Source organism: Vicugna pacos, chromosome 28 (genome assembly GCF_048564905.1).
Source record: "Vicugna pacos chromosome 28, VicPac4, whole genome shotgun sequence".
NCBI classification, from domain to species: Eukaryota; Metazoa; Chordata; class Mammalia; order Artiodactyla; family Camelidae; genus Vicugna; species Vicugna pacos.
In genome coordinates, this window is record NC_133014.1 from 8,945,259 (window position 1) to 8,964,722 (window position 19,464).

The 19,464-nt window shown below is 47.5% G+C and overlaps 1 protein-coding gene across 9 annotated transcripts in view; it reads left to right on the forward strand.

Moving 5' to 3' along the window:
- Window positions 1-19,257, forward strand: part of KANSL3 (KAT8 regulatory NSL complex subunit 3) — a 39,031-nt gene extending 19,774 nt beyond the window's left edge. For 5 of the 9 annotated variants that reach the window (XM_072951416.1, XM_072951420.1, XM_072951418.1 and 2 more), the window contains 15 exons: window positions 35-151; window positions 383-484; window positions 590-661; window positions 1,795-1,869; window positions 2,042-2,199; window positions 4,282-4,345; window positions 4,800-5,000; window positions 5,188-5,344; window positions 8,381-8,572; window positions 9,016-9,100; window positions 9,505-9,635; window positions 10,529-10,638; window positions 11,046-11,268; window positions 11,597-11,727; window positions 12,316-14,177. In XM_072951416.1, coding sequence (XP_072807517.1) covers window positions 35-151; window positions 383-484; window positions 590-661; window positions 1,795-1,869; window positions 2,042-2,199; window positions 4,282-4,345; window positions 4,800-5,000; window positions 5,188-5,344; window positions 8,381-8,572; window positions 9,016-9,100; window positions 9,505-9,635; window positions 10,529-10,638; window positions 11,046-11,268; window positions 11,597-11,727; window positions 12,316-12,363 — 1,866 coding nt within the window. In that variant the 3' untranslated portion in view covers window positions 12,364-14,177. Of the gene's footprint in view, window positions 1-34; window positions 152-382; window positions 485-589; window positions 662-1,794; window positions 1,870-2,041; window positions 2,200-4,281; window positions 4,346-4,799; window positions 5,001-5,187; window positions 5,345-6,855; window positions 6,934-8,380; window positions 8,573-9,015; window positions 9,101-9,504; window positions 9,636-10,528; window positions 10,639-11,045; window positions 11,269-11,596; window positions 11,728-12,315; window positions 14,178-16,700 lie in introns of those variants that run through there. The other 4 variants (XM_072951423.1, XM_031692032.2, XM_072951419.1 and 1 more) reach the window with 4 other exon arrangements.
- The last annotated feature ends 207 nt before the right edge of the window (window positions 19,258-19,464 follow it).

Here is a 19,464-nt window from a genome sequence, read left to right on the forward strand (position 1 = left end):
CTCACTGGCTCTCTGGTGGGGTGTTTCTCCTTAGAGCAAACTCCCCGGCTCTCCTCTCATTCTTATTGCCTCCTCCGGACCCTCCAGCTCCGTGTTCCCCACCTCACGCCGCCACCGCTTCTGGCAGTCACAGCTGTCCTGCTTAGGCAAGGTATGGACGGGGCCAGAGGAACTCCCTCCTGGGTGGGAGGATAGTCTTGGAGGATTGAGCAGACAAAAAGGAAGAGGGGTTAGATGAATGACCTTAAATGTGGAGCATCTGCAACTCTTTGGATTTCAAATGGTGTTTACCCAATGTTGAAGGGATCTAGGGTAGGTTAAGCAGACTTGAGAGATTTGAAACTTACCTCTGCTGTCATGGCTGCCACTGTCTTTCCTTTAGGTCATCCCTGTAGCCACCCATCTGCTGAACAATGGGAGTGGGGTAGGAGTTCTGCAGTGTCTTGAGCACATGATTGGGGCAGTGAGAAGCAAAGTGCTGGAGGTGAGACTCCATCTCATTCCACTGTGGCACACCCCGCATTCTGGGTTTGTTCTGCACCAGTAATGTGGCCTCGTGTCTTACTGTCTTCTTTCTCTTCTCACAAAGATTCACAGCCATTTTCCCCACAAACCTATCATCTTGATTGGCTGGAATACAGGAGCTTTGGTGGCCTGTCATGTAAGTAATCCTCATCTTACTTGGAGGTTACCCTGGGATAGACTGCTGCTGCTAGCTCCCGTTGAATCCTTTTTTATGCTCCAGGCACTGTGCTACATGCTTTACCTGCACGCTTGCATTTTAAACTGTAGAAGACAAATTTTAATTTTTAGCTTTATTGAGTAAAATTTTAAAAAGAAACTTAAAGGGACAATAGATTAGTATAATAAGCCCCTTGGGCCCCTTGCCCAGTGTAATCCCAGTGATCAGCTCATGGCCAGGCTTTTTTTTTTATCTTACCTCTGCCCACTTTCTTCTCTAATTATTTTGAGGAAAATCCCAAGTATCGTTTCATTTTCTTTATATATATTTCAGCATGTATCCCTGCAAATTTCTTTTTCTTTCTACCCTTAAAAGTAAGTACTGTTCTGCCACCTAAACAAACAATAATTTAGCCAGCAAAAATCTTAATAGCCCTGGAATTTGATGTTGTGTTCATGTTCTGTCCCTTTCCAAGACATCAAGGAACCTTTTTGTTATTTTACATTCATTTGTATGCGTATTAGTTTGCCTAAGTGTCCCTGACCTGTCCAAAGCCCTAGTTCTCAAGTGGACCAAGTCAGCAAAGTCTGTGCTGCTGTGAGTGGTGTAGTCAAGTGTGACATCCAGGGGTGTGAGAGGAAAAAGGCTGCCTCCATGCATTCCCTGGGCCCAGGAATGGCAGTATGTAGTCAGCAACTACTCTGAGAAATTTGGGGTGTCTGGGAGCTATCTACTAAGCTCAAAAGGGAGAGATCGTCACTTAAGGGAAAAGGGCAATATTTGTATTCCTTTGATTGCATTTGCTATTAGTGGAGGAAAAAGGGAGGCCTCTAGTCTAGCAACTGACAGGATGGAAGTATTAAACCTCCCATCCTATGGCTCCATCCTCTGCTGGGGTCTGCTCAGGGCCCCAGTTCTCTCTGCTGATGGAATGGCACATCTTGTGTTCTGTGCTCTTACTGCTGCCACTATGGCTGGTACATCTAGGGGTTATGACAGGGAGGGAGGGGGTGGGACTGGCTAGTGGTCTAGACTACACCCCTGGATTCTGGGTAGGATGTAGCTGCAGTAAAGTCAGTTGACCTTGAGACAAACTGTGCCATTATTTCCAGGTGTCGGTGATGGAATACGTCACTGCAGTTGTCTGCCTCGGGTTTCCTCTGCTTACCGTGGATGGCCCCAGAGGGGTAAGCACGGGGTGCAGCTGATTGCTGGGTCACTGGCAGGTGAGAGTAAGGGAGTGAGTGCCTCGTCCAAGCCGGTGCTCAGTGACTGCAGTTGTCCAGCTGACTCTCGACTTGCCAGGGCAGTGCTCAGTGGATATGAACTGGCTGATGGTAAAACATGGGTCTGTTTTAGGATGTGGATGATCCTCTCTTGGATATGAAGACTCCAGTCCTCTTTGTCATTGGTCAGAATTCCCTGCAGTGTCACCCCGAAGCCATGGAGGACTTCCGGGAGAAGATTCGGGCTGAGAACAGCTTGGTGGTGGTTGGGGGAGCTGATGATAATCTCAGGTGGGTAGGTTCCCCCATTGCTGCAAGAGAGCCATGTTGGAGGGGTGCCTGTAAGGTGGTGATGTAACTATAGGCTAACCTGGTTCAGTGAAAAGGGGGTGTTAAAATTTTTTTTTTTACCTTTTTAACTAATACAGATTTATTAAAAAGTTGCAAAAATAGTATAGAAGATTTTCTGTACTGTTCACCCAGATTTCCCGAATATTAACATCTTACATAACCAAAGTATAATTATCAAAAAATCAAGAAATTAACGTGGGAATGATACTGTTATCCAATGTACAGACTCGCGTTTCATCGGTCGTCTTATTAATGCCCTTTTCTGGTCCAGCATCAAATCCAGGATCACACATTGCTGCTGGTTACCGTGTCTCCTCAGTCTCCTTTAATTTGATACTTTTCCTCAGTCTGTCTTTGTCTTTCATGATCTTGACACTTTTGAAGACTTCTGGCCAGTTATTTTGTAGACTGTCCTTCAATTTAGGTTTCCGATATCATCTTACGATTAGGGTGAGGGTACACATTTTGGCAGAAATGCAGAGCCAGTGTGCCCTCAGTGCACCCCTCAGGGAATACGTGATGTTGCTACGTCTTGTCACTGGTGATGTGAACCTTGACCACGTGATTAGGGTAGCATCTGCCAGGTTTCTCTACTATACGGTTGCTGTTTTCCTCTTTGTAGTTAGTAGTCATCTTGTGAGGAGAAGGTGTTTTGAGATGCTGTAAGTATAGTCATTGTGCTTTCACTCTGGTAGGTGTTTCTTTACATTTGATTCCTTACTGAGGATAAATGTAAACATAGATTTATTTGTTTTAAGCATCCTTTTGTATATTTTGAAGTTTGAACAGTGAAAGTCCAGAAGGGATTTAGGAAAATAAACCCCTTTAGTCACTGAGATGGCCATTCTCCGATTGCAAGGCTGGCTGCCTGTGGGGCCTTTAATTATGTTTTCATGAAATGTACTGAAGAAGAGGTTATGTCCTTTACTGGGCCTCCTTTTTCATACGCTTAATCTTAGGTACTCATTGGTGTGCTCTAAGTGGAGGGCTTAAAGTGAGTTCCCACTTGCCTTGTCAGTTTCTTACCCAGAGATGCTTTGGAGAAGTCCTTCTGGCCTTTGTCATTTGACAGCTTCTTGTGGACCTAGAATCTAATTCTTTGATGCTCAAGACAATGTTTGCTTGTAAATACATTGCTTTTTTCCTAATTCAGGCATTCTTATCTATAGGAGAATAGATTGTGTGTGTTGAGTTGCCGTGAGGGAGCGGGAGAGATGGAAATACCCTTAGTGAGAGTTATATTGTGAGGCTACGTATGAGACATACTTGCCTGGTGCCAAGAAGAGCATTGGGCTGCAAATTGGGAGACCTCAGTTTAGTCTTGGCACCTTTGCTGAGAACGTTGCGTAAGTTGCTTAACTTCTGGCAATCCATGTCCTCATCCGTAAAATGAGTGTGTTACACAGGGCAGAGGCCAACAACCAGTAAATTGGGGTCTCAGAATTTGGAGGCTCAGAACCATGTTCTCTACCCTGTCAATTGACACCTTGTTTCTCTTTCTGCTGAGACCCTTAGTCGGAAGGCAGGGGGTTTAAGGCTAGCTTTCAAAGAGGAGAACGCAGCCAGCTGTGGTCTCTTTCTCTTACCGCTATAGAGCTAACCTGTGGTCACCTTTCCTTCCCTCCTGCTGATCTCATTTCAGCAGCAGCCAGTAATCTCAGGGCTTGGGTCTGTGTTGAGGTTCCTCGAGGTGAGGTCTTAGCAATCGAATAGCATTTACCTGTGAGACCATAAGCATAGGGCTTCTGGAGGTACAGTCCCAGGTACTTTCGTGTGTTCTTTGATTCTTTACATACCTTGTGTTGTGTCATCCCCACAACTCCATGTGTGAGGTGTTACGAGTCCCCATTCTGCAGATGTGGAAACTGAAGTTCAGAGAGATTGTGAGACCTGCCTGAGGGCTAACATAGTCTTCCTTCTGGGGCCTAGAAATAACCAGTGTAGAAGAGAAATCCATTCTTATTTTCATATGTTGCCATGGAATGTTTAGAAAGTAAACATTTCCTCTTTTCTGTCTCTTAGAATAAGCAAAGCAAAGAAGAAATCAGAAGGATTGACTCAGAGCATGGTGGACAGATGTATTCAGGTACACAGTTGCTTTACATGGTTTTCTCAACCAGGCTTGCCTTTCTGTAAACTTTTAGGCTGGGTCTTGTTGGCAGCAGCCTCTTGGCTCTAAGGGGAATGGATATCCACTGGGGCCTCTGGTAGGCCCAAATCATGAGCAAAGACAAAGGGCATGGAGAGAGGGAGGAAGAGGGAGAAGGAGAGTACCTACCTAAGTTGGGAGCAAAGCATGAGGGGAGAAAGGGTTTATTGGAGGTGTGATGAAGGGCAGTCACCCCAGAGTGCCACCTCACAGGGCCACTGGCTCCGGCTGGCCTTTGGCTGAGGCTGGGGTTTGTACCAGGCTTTGGGTGCATGGGAGGGACCAACACACTGATGGCAAAGCCGAGGTGAAGTCCATTTTAGTAGGAACTGTCTGGGAGGTTCCTTTTCTCCAGATAAGGACTCAGCGGCCTTGACCCCTCTTACACTAGGATGAGATTGTGGACTTCCTGACTGGAGTGCTCACTCGCGCTGAGGGGCACGTGGGCTCTGAGCCTCGGGACCAGGATGCTGAGAAGAAAAAGAAGCCCCGGGATGTGGCCCGCAGAGACCTGGCCTTTGAGGTCCCTGAGCGGGGCAGTCGACCTGCCTCACCAGCTGCCAAGCTGCCTGCCTCACCCTCGGGCTCAGAGGTAATGCAGGCAGGGAGGGAGCACTTTTGCTGGGGGTTCTTCCCTTCGTGGGGCTGCCTGGTGGCCTCGCCAGGCCTGTGAGTGCCTACGAGGAGAATTCCTGGCCAGGGAGTTCCAAGAGGACTTGATGATTGACAATCAGTCCAAACAACATTGGCTTGGCTCTTGTCCTTCTTAACCTACTCAGGATCTCTCCAGTGTGTCCAGCAGCCCCACCTCCAGTCCCAAGACCAAAGTGACCACGGTGGCCTCTGCCCAGAAGTCCAGTCAGGTCGGAAGCACTCAGTTGCTGAAGAGACACGTCCAGCGGACGGAGGCTGTGCTGACCCACAAACAAGCTCAAGGTACAGCCGCCTGGCCCCGTGGCCTCTCGGGCTCTGTCCTCTGCAGTTGACGTCGTTAGGCAGTTGGAAAGTATTGGTGTCTGCAGCTTTTCCAGGGGTGTGTGAAAGGCACCCTTTCCCACATTTCTGTCCAGGCAAAATTAGGTTGAAATGAACACTGAGGGCTGTTTCCAAGGGTAAAATAGCACAGAGGGTCTCTGCTTAGTGCTCTGTATAGTTCCACTAATTATAGCTGTGTCTTGGTTTTCTGAGGAAGTTAGGCTTTATGAACTGACTGTGTGTGTATTGCTCTCAAACTTTTTTCTAACTACCAATTGGGGAAGCTCCATCTTCTGTTCCAGGCCTGCCCAGCCGCTCCTGCAGCCAGGGAGCTTTCCAGGTCCCGCAGACGGGATAATTGGCCGTGATCGTCAGATTCTAGGGCAACTCCACTGGCATCATGCCCTCCCTTTGTTTTGCCCTTGAAGAGTTAAGATTCCCACATTGGGACCTCCAGTGAAGTTTTTCAGGGGTCTCTGCAGATAGATTTTTAGATTAAGCTGGGAAGTATTTGTGTGGTTGAATGGAGTTTGGAGAACAGTGAGTGCTATGTAAGAAGCTCTGGAGAAGGGAGCCTTCAGGGGTGGGGAGGGAGGCAGCAGTGGCTCTCCCCCTGCCTTCACTTTGATCCAGTTGGGGGACCCTGAGGTGAGGCCTCTTGGGCGTTTGGTGATGTATCCAGGAGCAGGTGTCATCTGAGGTTCTCAGGCGCCTGGGAAGGGGCAGCAGCTGGAGCTGGTTGTCAAGTAGAGAGACGTGGAGGTGACAGGAGGCTCGTCTGCTCTCTTCCCTGTGTTTCTTTTAGTGGAGCCAAACGGTCAGGACTTAGACTCAGGCCTCTTACAAGGTTGCCCGTAGAGTGGTGCTAACAAGAAGCAGAAGTATGAGTGGATGGGTGAAGACAAAAAAGAGGCCTGGCCCTTAGGGTCCACGTGGATGCTCTGTGACCAGTAGCTTCCTAAGTGGTGGCCAGAGCCAAGTTCCAAGTGGGTAGTGTCCCCTTAGGCTTTTGATGAAGAGAGAGCCATCAGTTTGCCATGCTTCTGGAGGAGATAATTGGTCATGAATGTAAGGAGTTCTGGAAGGCTGATTGGTGAGCCGAGTTTGAAATGGGACCCAGAGTTTGATGGGGGAGAGCCGCAGCCCTAGCGCCCTGGCTTTGGCAGAGCTCACAGACTGCAGGGGATGATCCTAGCTAACATTCACGGGCCCTCGCTGCGGGCCTGCCTCTTCCTGTCACTGGACTTGCTCTTGCTTTTGGAATCTGGGCAGTGGCCCCAAGAGGCAGGTACAGTTAGGATTTTCAGTTTATGGATGGTAAATGGCAGAGTCAGGTTTCAAACCCGTGCAGTAATTCCAGAAGAAGTACCTGTTGACCATTTCCTAGAACATTTTCATATCTTTTTCTTACTCCTCTTTTTCTCCTTTCTCTGACTGGCTGTGATTCTGTAATTCTTTCTGATTCATTCCAGCACAGTTTGCTGCTTTTCTGAAACAAAATATGCTGGTGAGGAAAGCTCTTCCTCCCGGCACCTCCTCCTGTCTCTTTGGTGAGTATTGTTCTTTCTCTCACCTTTTCACCCTCTGCTGTCTGCTTCTCTCCCCTTCTCCCTCTTATTTCTTCCCCATCCCTGCCTCTCATTTGTCTGGTTTCCTCCTATTCTTTTCTCTCTGCGTTCTTCTACCTTCTGATTCTTGTCTTTGCTGGTCCTCCTGCTCACTCCATAGTCTTTGCTTTCCCTCCCCATTCTTTCTGTTTGCCTCTCATGGTGTTTTTCTCCTTTTGTCTCTTCTTGCGTTTCTCGACTCTGCTTGTCCTGTGTGTGTCTGTGGTCCATCGCCTGTGAGTCTGAATTTTCCTGTGTTTTTCTCCCTGCCTCTGGTTTCCTGCTTCCATCCGAGCTACTGCAACCACTTATCAGCATAAAACCCATGCTCCTTTCCCGTTTGCCCTCCTCCTGTTCTGATCTTAGTCAGTGCCTTTATCCGCTAGGCAGTCCTTTCAGCTGGATGTGGCCTGATTGTGATCTGGAGTAGCTCCCTGTAGCCCCTTGCCAGCTTCCCTCCCCCCACCTCCCTTTCCTTGTGTGACTCCTGCCTCTCCCCACCCCGTTCCCATCGCCTATGCCAAGAACAACTGGGAAGGGCTTCTAGGTTTAAAGAGGAGGGGTTCTGTGAGGAAACCTGAAGGATCACTTAAGAGTCTAGGAGGCATGGGCATGTGCAGGATGAATCTGTTTGATTCAGTGGATGGGGAAGCCCATGTGTGAAGAGACGGCCTTTCTCTGTGCTAGTACAAATGACCTGGGGACTAGGCTGTGATGTGGGCCACTGTTGCCGTATTACTTCTGGGCAGGAGCTGTAAGGTTGTCTTGGCTGAGATGCTCCCTTGCCCAGTAGTCACTCGAAGCCAGCCTGAAGTCCCAAGGACAATCCTCCTCACTGTCTCCGTTTGGCCAGCAAGCCCTCAGCCTTGGGCCCTGAGGGCAGGGTGGGACTCCAAGCTTGGTAGAAGTTTCCCTTTTGGGGAGAACTGAATAGCCTGCTCCTCTATTGCTTCTTCATAAAATGGTTACCGTCCTCCAGCTGTATGATGTTGGGGAGGACTTGAGAATTGTCACATTCTTTTGAGTTCAAGAAACCCTGTTCAGACCTACCGTGGTGAGTCCTCTGGTTTTTGATTGGCCTTTGCTAGGCAGGATCAGGGTGTCTTCTTGCTTTTTGTTCCCTCCAACTCAGAACCCCCTTCCTTCCGACTCCAGGACAGGGTAAGGGATGGGGCTGGAGCCATCCTCTGAGAGGGCCAAGGTGGAGCTGCACCACAGGAGGGCCTGAGTGAGGTGGGACTGAAGCATCAGCGTTCTCCTTGGACGTGTGGTGACTCTGCGTGGGGTGGTTCTTCTGCGTGTTCCCACACAGCCTTGCCCATGCTGGTACTGTCACTGTCTGTTGGGCTTTTTTGGATTGTGGAGAACTTCACCACAACTCTATTTTTAGTTCCTATTTCATCAGAACAAACGGAAGAAGCTGAGAAAGAGGATCTCAGGGTCCAGCTGAAGCGGCACCATCCCTCCAGCCCTCTTTCTGGCAGTAAGACTCCCAAGCGACCCAAGATCAAGGTGTCCCTTATCTCCCAGGGGGATACAACTGGGGGGCCTTGTACTCCCCCCCAAGGAGGAGCTCCAGAAGGTAAGTTCTTCCAGGTCTATTTAAATAAAAACTGACTGCACCCTCCCAGGCACACAGCGTTGCCCTTTTGGTGGCCCCTTGTTGAGCATCTCAGCCTCTCCCTTGGTGTGAGAGGTGCCTGGGGCAGAGATGGCACGTGATTGCTCCTGGGGGGATGGTGGGCAGTAACCTGGGCTAAACTAGGATCAGGGAGGCAGAACGAGGATCAGAGGAAGCTGTGGGATTATTCAAAGCATCATGCATTTTGTTCTTTTTTGGTTTTAATTAATGATAATGAAATATTCCAGGAAGTTTAGAAAATAGAAGGAAAAAAGTAACCCTAGATCTTCTTGCTGTAATGTAGCTATTCATCATTTTTCATCTTCCAGTCTTTTCCATAATATGTTGCATTTAGCTCTGAAAGGTCAGGGCCAAATAGGACTGACCAGTTTTCTGTTCTGCAGCCACAGGAGGGAAGCCCATCACCGTGGCGCTGGGGCAAGCTCCATCCGGGGCCAAGGAGCTCGCAGGACTTCTCACTACCAGCAAGTGAGTCTGCTTCCTGGTCTCTCTTGGTCTGTTCCTTTCTTTGTCTTCACATTTTCTCCACTTCATTTAGTGCTTTGGGGAGATGGTGGATTCTGGATTCCGTCCATTTTCAGAATGTGACTTTTCTGAGTGGCATCTTTGTCTGGGTCAACTAGGAGTTCATTTTTACTTAAAGTTTGCAAAACGTCCTGTAGCTCTTGCTTCAAGGCCTAAAGTCTTTACTTTAGGCCTGACTTTGGAAAGATTAGAGCCTGGATTTAGAAGGTGGAAAAAGGAAACGGAAGGTTCTAACCTTATGCTCATTGCTAAGAGCCTTGCTGGGCCCCACTGTGGACCTTCCCTGTGTTGCCAGGGTCTGCTGCCCTCTGACCTTTGGATAATGGAGCTCCTGCCTTTATCTGCAGGTCAAGTGCTTCTGAAGGGGGAGTCTCAGCCAGCCCAGTGTCCTCAGTGGTCTCCAGCAGCACTGCACCCAGTGCCTTGCACACACTCCAGAGCCGCCTCGTGGCCACCTCTCCTGGCAGCTCCCTCCCAGGTATCGGATTGCCCAGCATTCCCTGCCTCTCCGCAAAACCTCTTAGGGCTGCTTGTAGAGGGTGGTCCTGGGAAAGCGTCCTTGGAGCTGGAGCTGGAGGATGCTCCTCTGGGCCTCAGGCTTTTCATAGAGACTTGGTGTGAAGCTGGAACTAGCTTTGAGGTGGGGGAGTTTGGGGCCTTAATATTTGCCGTGAGTAAATGTCCTAGTCTGCAAGTAGTGTGTCTTGTATTATAGGAGAAGAAAGCGCTGGTGGGAAAGGTATGTCCTGGTTTCATTTTGGTGTTTTTAAACACATCTGGTTGAATGAAACTGGAAATGGTGCTGTGCTGGGCGTTAGCACAGTGACACGTTTTTCCGCCTGTGCTTGTCTCCTCACTTTCTCCCCGCCTCCCCGGCACTGCACGAAACGCTGGTTGCCTGAGCCCAGCAGGGCCAGGGCACTGTAGATGCCCTGCTCCTTTGAGAGGACCTTCCTCTTTGCTTTGAGGTGACTGGACTGTGTGTAAAGTGAAGTGTAAGCCAGATATTTGGGATTCTTTGGCTTAAAAAGTCCTTCCTCTTCTGAAAGAAAGGCAAGAATTTAGATTTCTGAAAAGTGGGATTCATGCTCTCCTTGGTTTTCCTAAAACTGTCCAAAATGTAGACAGGTGATCTGGAGCAAGTTGGGATGTGCAGAGTGAATCTGAGGCAGTGTGTCAGGCGTAGTACCTTTCCTCATGTGAGCATCTGGCATGCATGCTTGGGGAGCCCCTTTGGCATCTCTGTGAGAGTGCTAGGAGTGTCTGAGGGAGAGAGCGTTGGTGTTCTAGTCAGCTGCTGAGGGTGGACGGGCACGGCTCCTCTGGGCTAAGGGACTGAGCCTGTGCTGATGTTGCTGTATCCTCTCCTAGGGGCCACATCAGCCAGCAGCCTCCTCCAAGGCCTCAGCTTCAGCTTGCAGGATATCAGCAGCAAGACCTCTGGCCTCCCAGCAAGCCCCTCCCCGGGGCCACCCCCACAGGTGCACATCTGCCTTCCACTGGGCTGGACAGGTGTGGGAGGAGGCCTCCTCAGCTTAACTGGTTCTGGCAGGGACGCTGGGTCTGGAGTCTGGACAAATAGCCTTCTGACTTCACTATTAGAACGATCATAGGTTAAGGCTCCACCACTTACTAAGTGATCTTGGGCCAGTTTCTTGATCTCTCTGTACCCTTGTTTTCTTGTTTATAAAATGAGAATAGTGGTAGTATCTCCATTGCAGAGTTGTTTTGAGAGTCAAGTAAGATCATATATGGAAAGTGCCTGGTGGAGAACCTTGCATGTGGTAGGCACTCAGTACCTGGTAGCCTTTCACAGTATGGGCCCTCCGCACTCGACCGTTGCTGTTGGGCAACAGCTTCTGATCACCTGGGCTTGTGTGTCCCACAGGCCACCAGTGTGAAGTTGCCCACCCCCATGCAGAGCCTGGGTGCCATCACCACGGGCACCAGCACCATTGTCCGTACCATTCCTGTGGCCACCACTCTCTCCTCCTTGGGTGCCACTCCTGGTGGGAAGCCCACAGCCATCCACCAGCTGCTGACCAATGGGGGCCTCGCTAAGTTGGCAAGCAGCCTCCCTGGCCTGGCTCAGATCTCTAACCAAGCATCAGGTGAGTCTCATGAGTACTGTGGGGACTCCCAGATATGGGATCTTCCCCCAAGACCTTCCCATCTCACATGGGCAAGGTATGATGTTGAGCCCAACCCCCACAGGGTCCTGGCCTTGCCCCTCAAGGATTCAGCTATATGGGTCCATCCCTCAGAGAGGCTGAGAGAACACAGGCTGTTCCCGTTGCCTTTCAGACAGACAGACAGGGCACAGATGACCCAGCTGGGGAGGAGGCCGAGGCGGGAGGCTGAGAGGGGTGTGTTATATGGGAAAGAAATGCTCCAGGAAAGTGGAGGCTGTGACAAAAAAGCCTGCTCCCTCTCTCTCAGGCTTGAAGGTCCCCACCACCATTACTCTGACACTGCGTGGCCAGCCCAGCCGAATCACCACGCTGAGCCCCATGGGTTCAGGAGCAGCGCCAGAGGAGCCCACCTCCCAGGCGCTTCCCTCCAGCTCACAGGTGAGTCTGCCGGGGAAGACCGAGGACACAGGCTCCAGTGTTGGGAAGCTTGGGGCCGGCTGACTGGCTGATTGGAGGAGCTGGACCCGTAGGCAGACCTGGTGTGAATCACACTCGGGGTCTGTAGCTTCGTGACTGAGCAAGTCATGGGCCTCTCTGAGTCTCCTTCTCTGTTACGCTCCCTGGATGGTTGTGAGGACTAACTGTGTCGATATTTCCAAGTTGTAGCAGTGCCTATTTAATGTTTCTGTTTTCTTCCCTACTCTGTCCTTTTCTCCTCCCATTCTCAGTTCTATCATCCAGAGGTTGGGTAGAAGCCAACTGGTGAATAGTCTTTTTATGACCACCTTTCCAGTGTAGTACCATTCCAGAGCTTGGCGTTCATTGCTGTCTTTTCAGGGCACAGTTAGCTTTCTATAGCTCTTACCCAGGCAGTCACCATCAATTTCCCTTAGCTGATTTGATTTACATTATGATCATTTCAAGTAAAATGTTTCTAACCTTAAATGGTAATCTGAGAGTCACCCAAAGATCAGAGGTTAAAGAGAAAAATAGTATGAGTCCAGTAATGAATGTGCTTTCCTTCAGTGTCCACTTTTCAGCCGAGGCCTGCCTTCTGCGGGAACAGGGTGCTAAGCAGGCTGCTATGACCGAGGACCTGGCCCTGAGCCCTCATTCCCACCACACCAGCCCTGCCCGGGGTCTGGGCACCTGTCTGTTCGCAGCTGTTTCAGAAGCTCTTCTGCCTCTTCCTCTGTAGGGGAAAGTACTGCACAGAGATTATTCCCCAGCATTCATCGGGATCATAGCTACCCCTACCTGCCTTTCTGCAGAGAGGTTGAGGTGTTTTTCTTTCTTTATTTTATTCCCTATTTTTTAAATTAAAAATGTAATCATTATATTTGTTTTAAGTAGTACAAACATTACAGAAATAATACAATTTAGAAAGTGAAAGTTTCCCGTGGTGGCACTCTAAGGTGGTACCCACTGTTGGTGACTTGATGTGCAGTCTCCTAGATTTTCCTTTCCATTCAAAGCACATTATTTTATTTTTCTGACAAAAATTGGATCACAGAATATGGACTATTTCTTAACTAGCCTTTGTTTACAAAACGTGTTGTGACATGTTTCCCTGTTCATTTCATAGAGACCTGTCTGGTTTTTGCCAGTGCCTACTAGTATTTCACTGGGTGGGTGTACTCTCTCTCCCATTAGAGAGTTGGGTTATGTTTTGTGTTTTTCATACCGTAAATAATGGTACAGTGAACACCCCTGTTCATGATTTTTGTGTGCTCCTGGGAGATTTCCTCAGGCTAGAGACCAGTAAGCGGAGGGTCTGTGCATCTAACATCTCGCCAGCCGCTGACTAATGGCCCTTCAGAAAGTTTGCTCACGTACAGTTAAGCCACAGTGATGAGAATACTTGCTTTCCTATACCTTTGTCAATTGTGGAACTCAGTATTTTTTTAAATTTTACTTTTATTTTTTAATGTTTTTATTGAAATATAGTTAGTTTACAATGTTGTGTCAATTTCTGGCATACAGCACAATGCTTCAGTCATATAGGAACGTACATATATTCGTTTTCATACTCTTTTTCACCAAGATATTGAGTATAGTTTCTTGTGCTATACAGTATAAACTTACTGTTTATCAAAACAGCATTTTTAATTTTATTAATTTGTTAGGTGAAAAATGAAGCTGTTTTAATATGCATTTTCCTCATTACTTACGAGATTGTCTTCTTTTGTGAATTGCTTGTCATGTTCTGTATCTATTTAATTCATGAGAGCTTTATATATGCAGGTGTTAATCCTTTATCTGTTATACAAATCGTATATGCTTTATTGCAGTCAATTGCTTATATTTCTTTTTCTTTCTGTTGAAGTATTAAGTGCTTGTCTTTAATTTTTGTTTCTGGATCTTTTGTCAAACAGACATTAAAACATTTTTATGTGGTAAAATCTTCACATTCTTCCCTTTATGGCTCCAAAGTTTTGTGTCTTAAGAAACCTCTTCTTATTGCAAGAATATAATCTTTTTGTTGTTTTTCTTCCAACTGTGGTAAAAGATATATATAGTTTACCATCTTATCTTTTTTTAGGCTTATAGTTCAGAGGCATTAAGTACATTCACACTGTTGTGCAACCATCACCACCATCCACCTCTGGAATTTCCCATCATCCGTACTGAAACTCTGTTTTGTTTTGTCTTCTTATATTGATTTTGTTTGTTTGCTTACCTTTAGTAGTTCAGTCCACTTGGAATGTATTTTTAATGCTAAGTGAGGTTAGGATCTAACTTAATTCAAGAGTCCATCCTTCCTCCATTCATTTGAAATCAGGTGCTCTCACATTTTGGATTACGGTTCCCTTGACCTGTCTGTTTCTACACTAGCTTACTACTATTATTTGATAATGCAGGTTCTCAAGGAAGTATCAATTATGTTTCTAGTTTGCTAAGATCATCTTTATTGTTTTCCTTTCTCTTGATAAATAATGGGTTTTAAATTTTGTTCATTGTCCTTTTGAAATCAAATGAGCTGAATGAGCATAAACATTTCCTTTTAGTCAATTAAAATGATGGATTACCTTAAAAGCTTTCCTGATATTGAACTGTCTGAATTTCAGATTCAGTAGATTGTTCAGTATGTCCTATTCTCTTTTTTGCACATGCCTGAATTTTATTGCCTACACTTAGGAAACAAGACCCTATCAAAGGAGAACAAAACAAAAAAAGGAAGAAAGAAGCCAGGTGCTTCAGAGGAACTGCATGTCTACTCTTGATTTGCGTTTATTTTACTTAGGGTTTTGACCTCTATGTTTACTAGGAAGGTGGGCTTATGGTTTTCCTCCCATCTGCCCCTGCTTTTTTGTGTGTGTCCTTTCCTTGTCCAGTTGTGTAAAAGGGATAATTCTATTCTTTTTTTTTTTCCCCTGGGATAATTCTATTCTTATAGAATGAAGTGGAAAATGTTTTTTTTTTCTCATACTGTAAAACATTTGTATAGCAGAGAAATGGTCAGTTTCTTGATGATTTGATGGAAATGACCTATAAAGCCACTTGGGCCTATTTTTAGGCAGACGTAACCGTTGCAGATGTCACACTGGTGCACAACGAGAGCACAGACCCCCACCATGAGATGTCTTCCTCTCTTGGGTGGGCCTCTTCAGCTTGCTCTGGCCGGGGGAGGGGTGTGGGAGCTAGAGTTGAGAGAGGATAGAGGTGACTGAGGATCCCTTTCCATGGCTGAATTGAAGTACAGAGTAAACAGCAAAATCTGATTTCTACCTGATGGTATTAACTCAGTAAAATGGGTGTGTAATTACTGTGAGGGTTCTAGTGTTGATTGTTTTCTTTCAGACAAAGGAGGTGTTATTAGGTTAAGACTTGATGACTCAAAAGCATCTAACAGTTACCTCTGTGTTCAGACTGCCAGATAATATGATATCAGGGAAAGCACTGGGCTTCGGGTCAGGCCCTCTGCCTTCAGCTAGCTGTGTGATCCTGGGAAAATCACCTGACCTCTCTGGGCATTGGTTTTCTCATCTAGTCTAGTGAGGAGGTTGGCCTAAGTCAGTGACTGTTGTAGTGGTGGGACGAGTAGGGGCTGTCTCAAAATCTCCGTAGGCTCTGGAAAGATGCATTTTTAAAGGTTGAGAAACAAAGCATCCATTTATGATGTTTATAAGACAATTGGAAATTTGAACACTGACTGGATAATTATTGATGTTAAGACATTGTTAACCTTTTTAATGTGTGATGATGGTTTTAAGTTTGAAAAAGAATCCTTCTTAATTTCTGGATTGCATACTGCAATCTGTATGGATAGAATGAATTTAGAAAGAAAAAAGGTTGTCAGCACTGGTTCTAGACTTCTCTAAGGGCTGTGCAAGCTCTTAGTTATCTGCTCTGTTTTTGGCAGTGATGAATGTTCACTGTGTGTTTCCTTTATGGAACTGGACCATTATGTATGCCCTCCAGCTGAGAAGCTGCAAGAGGAAGGGGAGAGACAGAGATTGTTGTGCCCTCAATCAGGGTCCTGAGAATAGACTGCTTGCCTGTGGCCACAAGGTCTGTCTCCTCTCTGGCCATATAGTGACCTTGTCAGTCCAGCCAGCCAGGGGGTAGCCCTTGCTGTAGTCCCTGAAGCAGCCGTGGGAGGACTCTCTCGCTGCAGTGTGCTCCTAGTCAGGACCGGGTTCTCATCTGTGCACCGCCCTGCCTTTGGGCAAGGTGAGCAGATGCAAGATGGGTCCTTTTAAGTTTTGATTGCCAAACCCTTCTTCCTTCCTCCTCTCTGGTGTCCTCCATCTGCCCCTCTTTGCTGCATTCTCAGAGACCGCTTCAGAGTTTTCTAAAGGGTAAATCTAGAAAAGTGGGGAATACCTTTCTGAAAAAAGGCAAACTCTCTCTACCTTGTTTCCTTCTTCCTGAGCTGCTGGGCTCAACAATTCATGGCATCTTCCACAGCACTTAAAAAATGGATGAGACCTAAAACAATGATATTGTCAGTACAGTCATGGAAAACTTCCCTTCGACTCTATCACCCTTAACAATTCACTTGTTTCCTTTTCCCTGCAGTCTCTTCTTGTTTTTATGCATAATAATAAGAGCTAATATTTGTGGTCAAACACAAACTGTAAATGCTTTATGCAGATTGTCCCATTTAATCTCCCAACAACTCTGGGAAGTAGGTGCTGTCACCTCTGTCTTACAGAGGAGGGAAAGGAGGCTCAGAGAGTGTAAGTCACTTGCATTAAAAAGTGGTAGAGGTGGGTCTCTGAGGCCAGAGTCCACGTTTTGTTAATCATTTGGCTGCTGGGACACATGTCCTTGTGCATCCAGCTTTTTCCCTATTGAGAATTACTTCTTTGGAATAAATTCTCAGGAGTGGGATAGTTGGGTCAGAGGGTCTGGATGTGTTAACCTGGCTAAGTTTTGACTCTTGTTCACTACCTCTCCTGCCACAGCGCCTGCCTCCAGCACCCTGAAGATGCCAAGTGATATGTCCTCCTTTACCAGGTTGGTGATGGCTGCTGCACGGTGAGGCTAGGGCACATGTGCTGTCCTGCTGAGCTGGCCACTTGTCTGAGGACCTCTTTAAGACAGTCATTTTTGCCTCTCTGCCAGCTGTCTTCAGGGTTGGGCCTCTGCGTCTTGTGAAACCACTGGGCAAGATGATATAGTGCCAGCAAAGGGGGCTTTGTCCTCTAGCATCTGTGAGTCTGGTTCCCAGAATCCCCAGGCTCCTCAGCAGATCTGGCCGTGTGTGGATCGGAGGCACCTCTTCCCCAGCATTAGCTGTGACTTGACCCAAGTAGCGATGCGGGACTGCTCTCTGCATTTCATAAAGGAGTTCCTTTTCATAGTCTGTGCTGCCCATGCCAAGTTGGGAAGAGATGTCCGTGTGGTCTGGGGCTGCAGGCGTTGGGACTGAGAGCCCTTTGCTGAGGAGCGGGACCATCCTGGCCCGCTGGTCGGTGGTTCAGCGCCAGGAGGGCTTGTTTTGTGCATTGCTGTTGCCTTCACCAAGCAGCCGTGGGAGAGTGCTCCCCAGGCAGCTCCCTCTTAGGAACCACGCTGGATACTGGGTAGCCTGCTGCGACCTGGGAACTCCTCGTTTCAGTCCCACGACAGGGCAGAGAGAACTGGGCCGTTATCTTTCAGTCCCTTTCTGGCCACTTGGAGGTGTGGGGAGCAGCAGTCTCCAGGAGGTGAAAGCTGGCTTCTTTCCTTTTTCCTTCATGCTTTGCGTAGTTCCTGCATCCAGAAACCCTGCAGGTCCAGAAAAGCTGAAGAAGAGGAAAGGAACAGCAAGTGACGTGGCTTGAAGGGCTTGCCAGTAACTCCTGTGGTGAAAACAGTTTGAGCTTGAGGCTTCACTTCTGGTACCTGAGGAGCTGTTGATTCAACTGGAGATGAGAAGGATTTGCCCAACCAGGGGGAAGAAACCTCAGCCCCTGACATTTCTGTCTCCAGTGCTTGGAAGTGAAACAGGGATAACCGCTAGGTTAACACCACGGCCATCCCAGGAAGCGGAGGCATCAGGACAATGAAAGCCGTGCTTCAGTATTTCTGTTCCATGTGACTTTTGTGTCTTCCTGCTTAGAAGCGGAAGGATTATTGACATTGACTCTGCTGTGCAAGGCTCTTGGTACCAGTCTGAGCCCTGGAGGTAGAGGTCCCTGGAAAAGTGATCACTGAAGATGGAGCTGTGAGCCCTTCCTTATGGCTTCACAATACTTGTGTGCAAAGGTATTTTTAGATTTGGCTTAGAACCTATCCTCCAGAGCAGGCTCCCTTCCCTTCCATACTTTAGAATATTTCCAGCCAAGGTGATAAATAAGGCAACTCAAATGTGACTCTTCAGTATCTGTAGGCAGGCAGGGCCCACAGCATGCCGTGGCTGGACTTGTGATCCAGGGTCCTGACCCATGGTGCAGCGTGTATCCAATCCAGGCCACCTGCTTTCAGTCCAGGAGCCTCACCTCCAGTATGAGTGGCAGCCAGGAGGGAGCACACAGTGTGCAGCAGTATCAGACAAGGCAGATTAGGGTGGTACAGGCAGGGCCGGGGGATGTATACGGTAGGAGTGGAGAGGGCATCTTATACACCATACCCTACCTCCCTGACCTCCTGCAGAGCTGGTCTCAACAGTGATTCACACAAAATTAGGCCACATTCTTGCATTAGCTGGTAAGTGACTGCTTTCTGAAATTCAGGAGGCATTTAGTAGTTTGAGGAAGATATGAAATCTGAAAGACATCCATGGGCCAGGGGTTTGATAACTTCACAGGTAGGATAATAACACACCAGTAGGAACTAAGGACAGTAAGACTGTGAGACTATATAAAGCTTTTAGGAATTCTTTAAGACAAGTTCCTGAACAACCGACTTATGATTTAGGAGTGCAGCTGAGTTAGTGCTGGATGGGCTGCTTTTGAAAGATGTTGGCCCAGCATGTGCTGGGGCCAGAGGAAAAACTAATGCGTTGTCTTGCATTTGTGTAAATCCTAGTGTGCTTCCCGTGGGTGGTTTTCTGAGGCTTGGGTTGTACACCTTGAAGAATGCCAAAACTGGAGGAAAGGAGTTGAGAGAACACTGATTCTTCTGTACCGTGGAGGGACAGGCTAAACGGGGAAGTGTTTATTAAAGTCTATAGAATCATGTTCCCCAGTTCTATGCTTCTCCAGCCACACTTCTTGAAGTGTGAAAAGGAAGCTTTCCTCTATCACATAGCAGACCCAGGGTCCGTAGCTTCAGAATGTGATGCTACTGACTGAAAATGTAGAAGGATCAAGAGGGCTTTAGTTAAGTTCTTGGGTGACAGATGTGTGTTGATGCCCTATGGAAGATGTCCTTGTGCTTTGAGAAGAGGTCACTGATAGAGGAAGACCTTCTGTTTGTTCTTGGGCCCCACCACCAGAACTGTCTTGGGCTAGGTGGGTTATAGAGCTGAGCTGCTGTGATGATTCTGTTCTTACATTAGCCAAAACAATTAAAAATAAAAATAAAAACAATTCTTCAGCTTGTTTTCAGTTGACTTCTTATGTTTATTGTGGTAGCCACACATTGAAGTGGCCCAGAAAATAAAAGCTAAAATATTGTTGTACTGCCAATGATCATCTTACTGATGCCTGGTGCCATGAGGTGGGTACTGTAATTCCCTTTTTACAGGTGAGGAAACTGAGACACAGAGAAGTCCCACAGCAGGAAGTGGCAGAAGCAGGACTG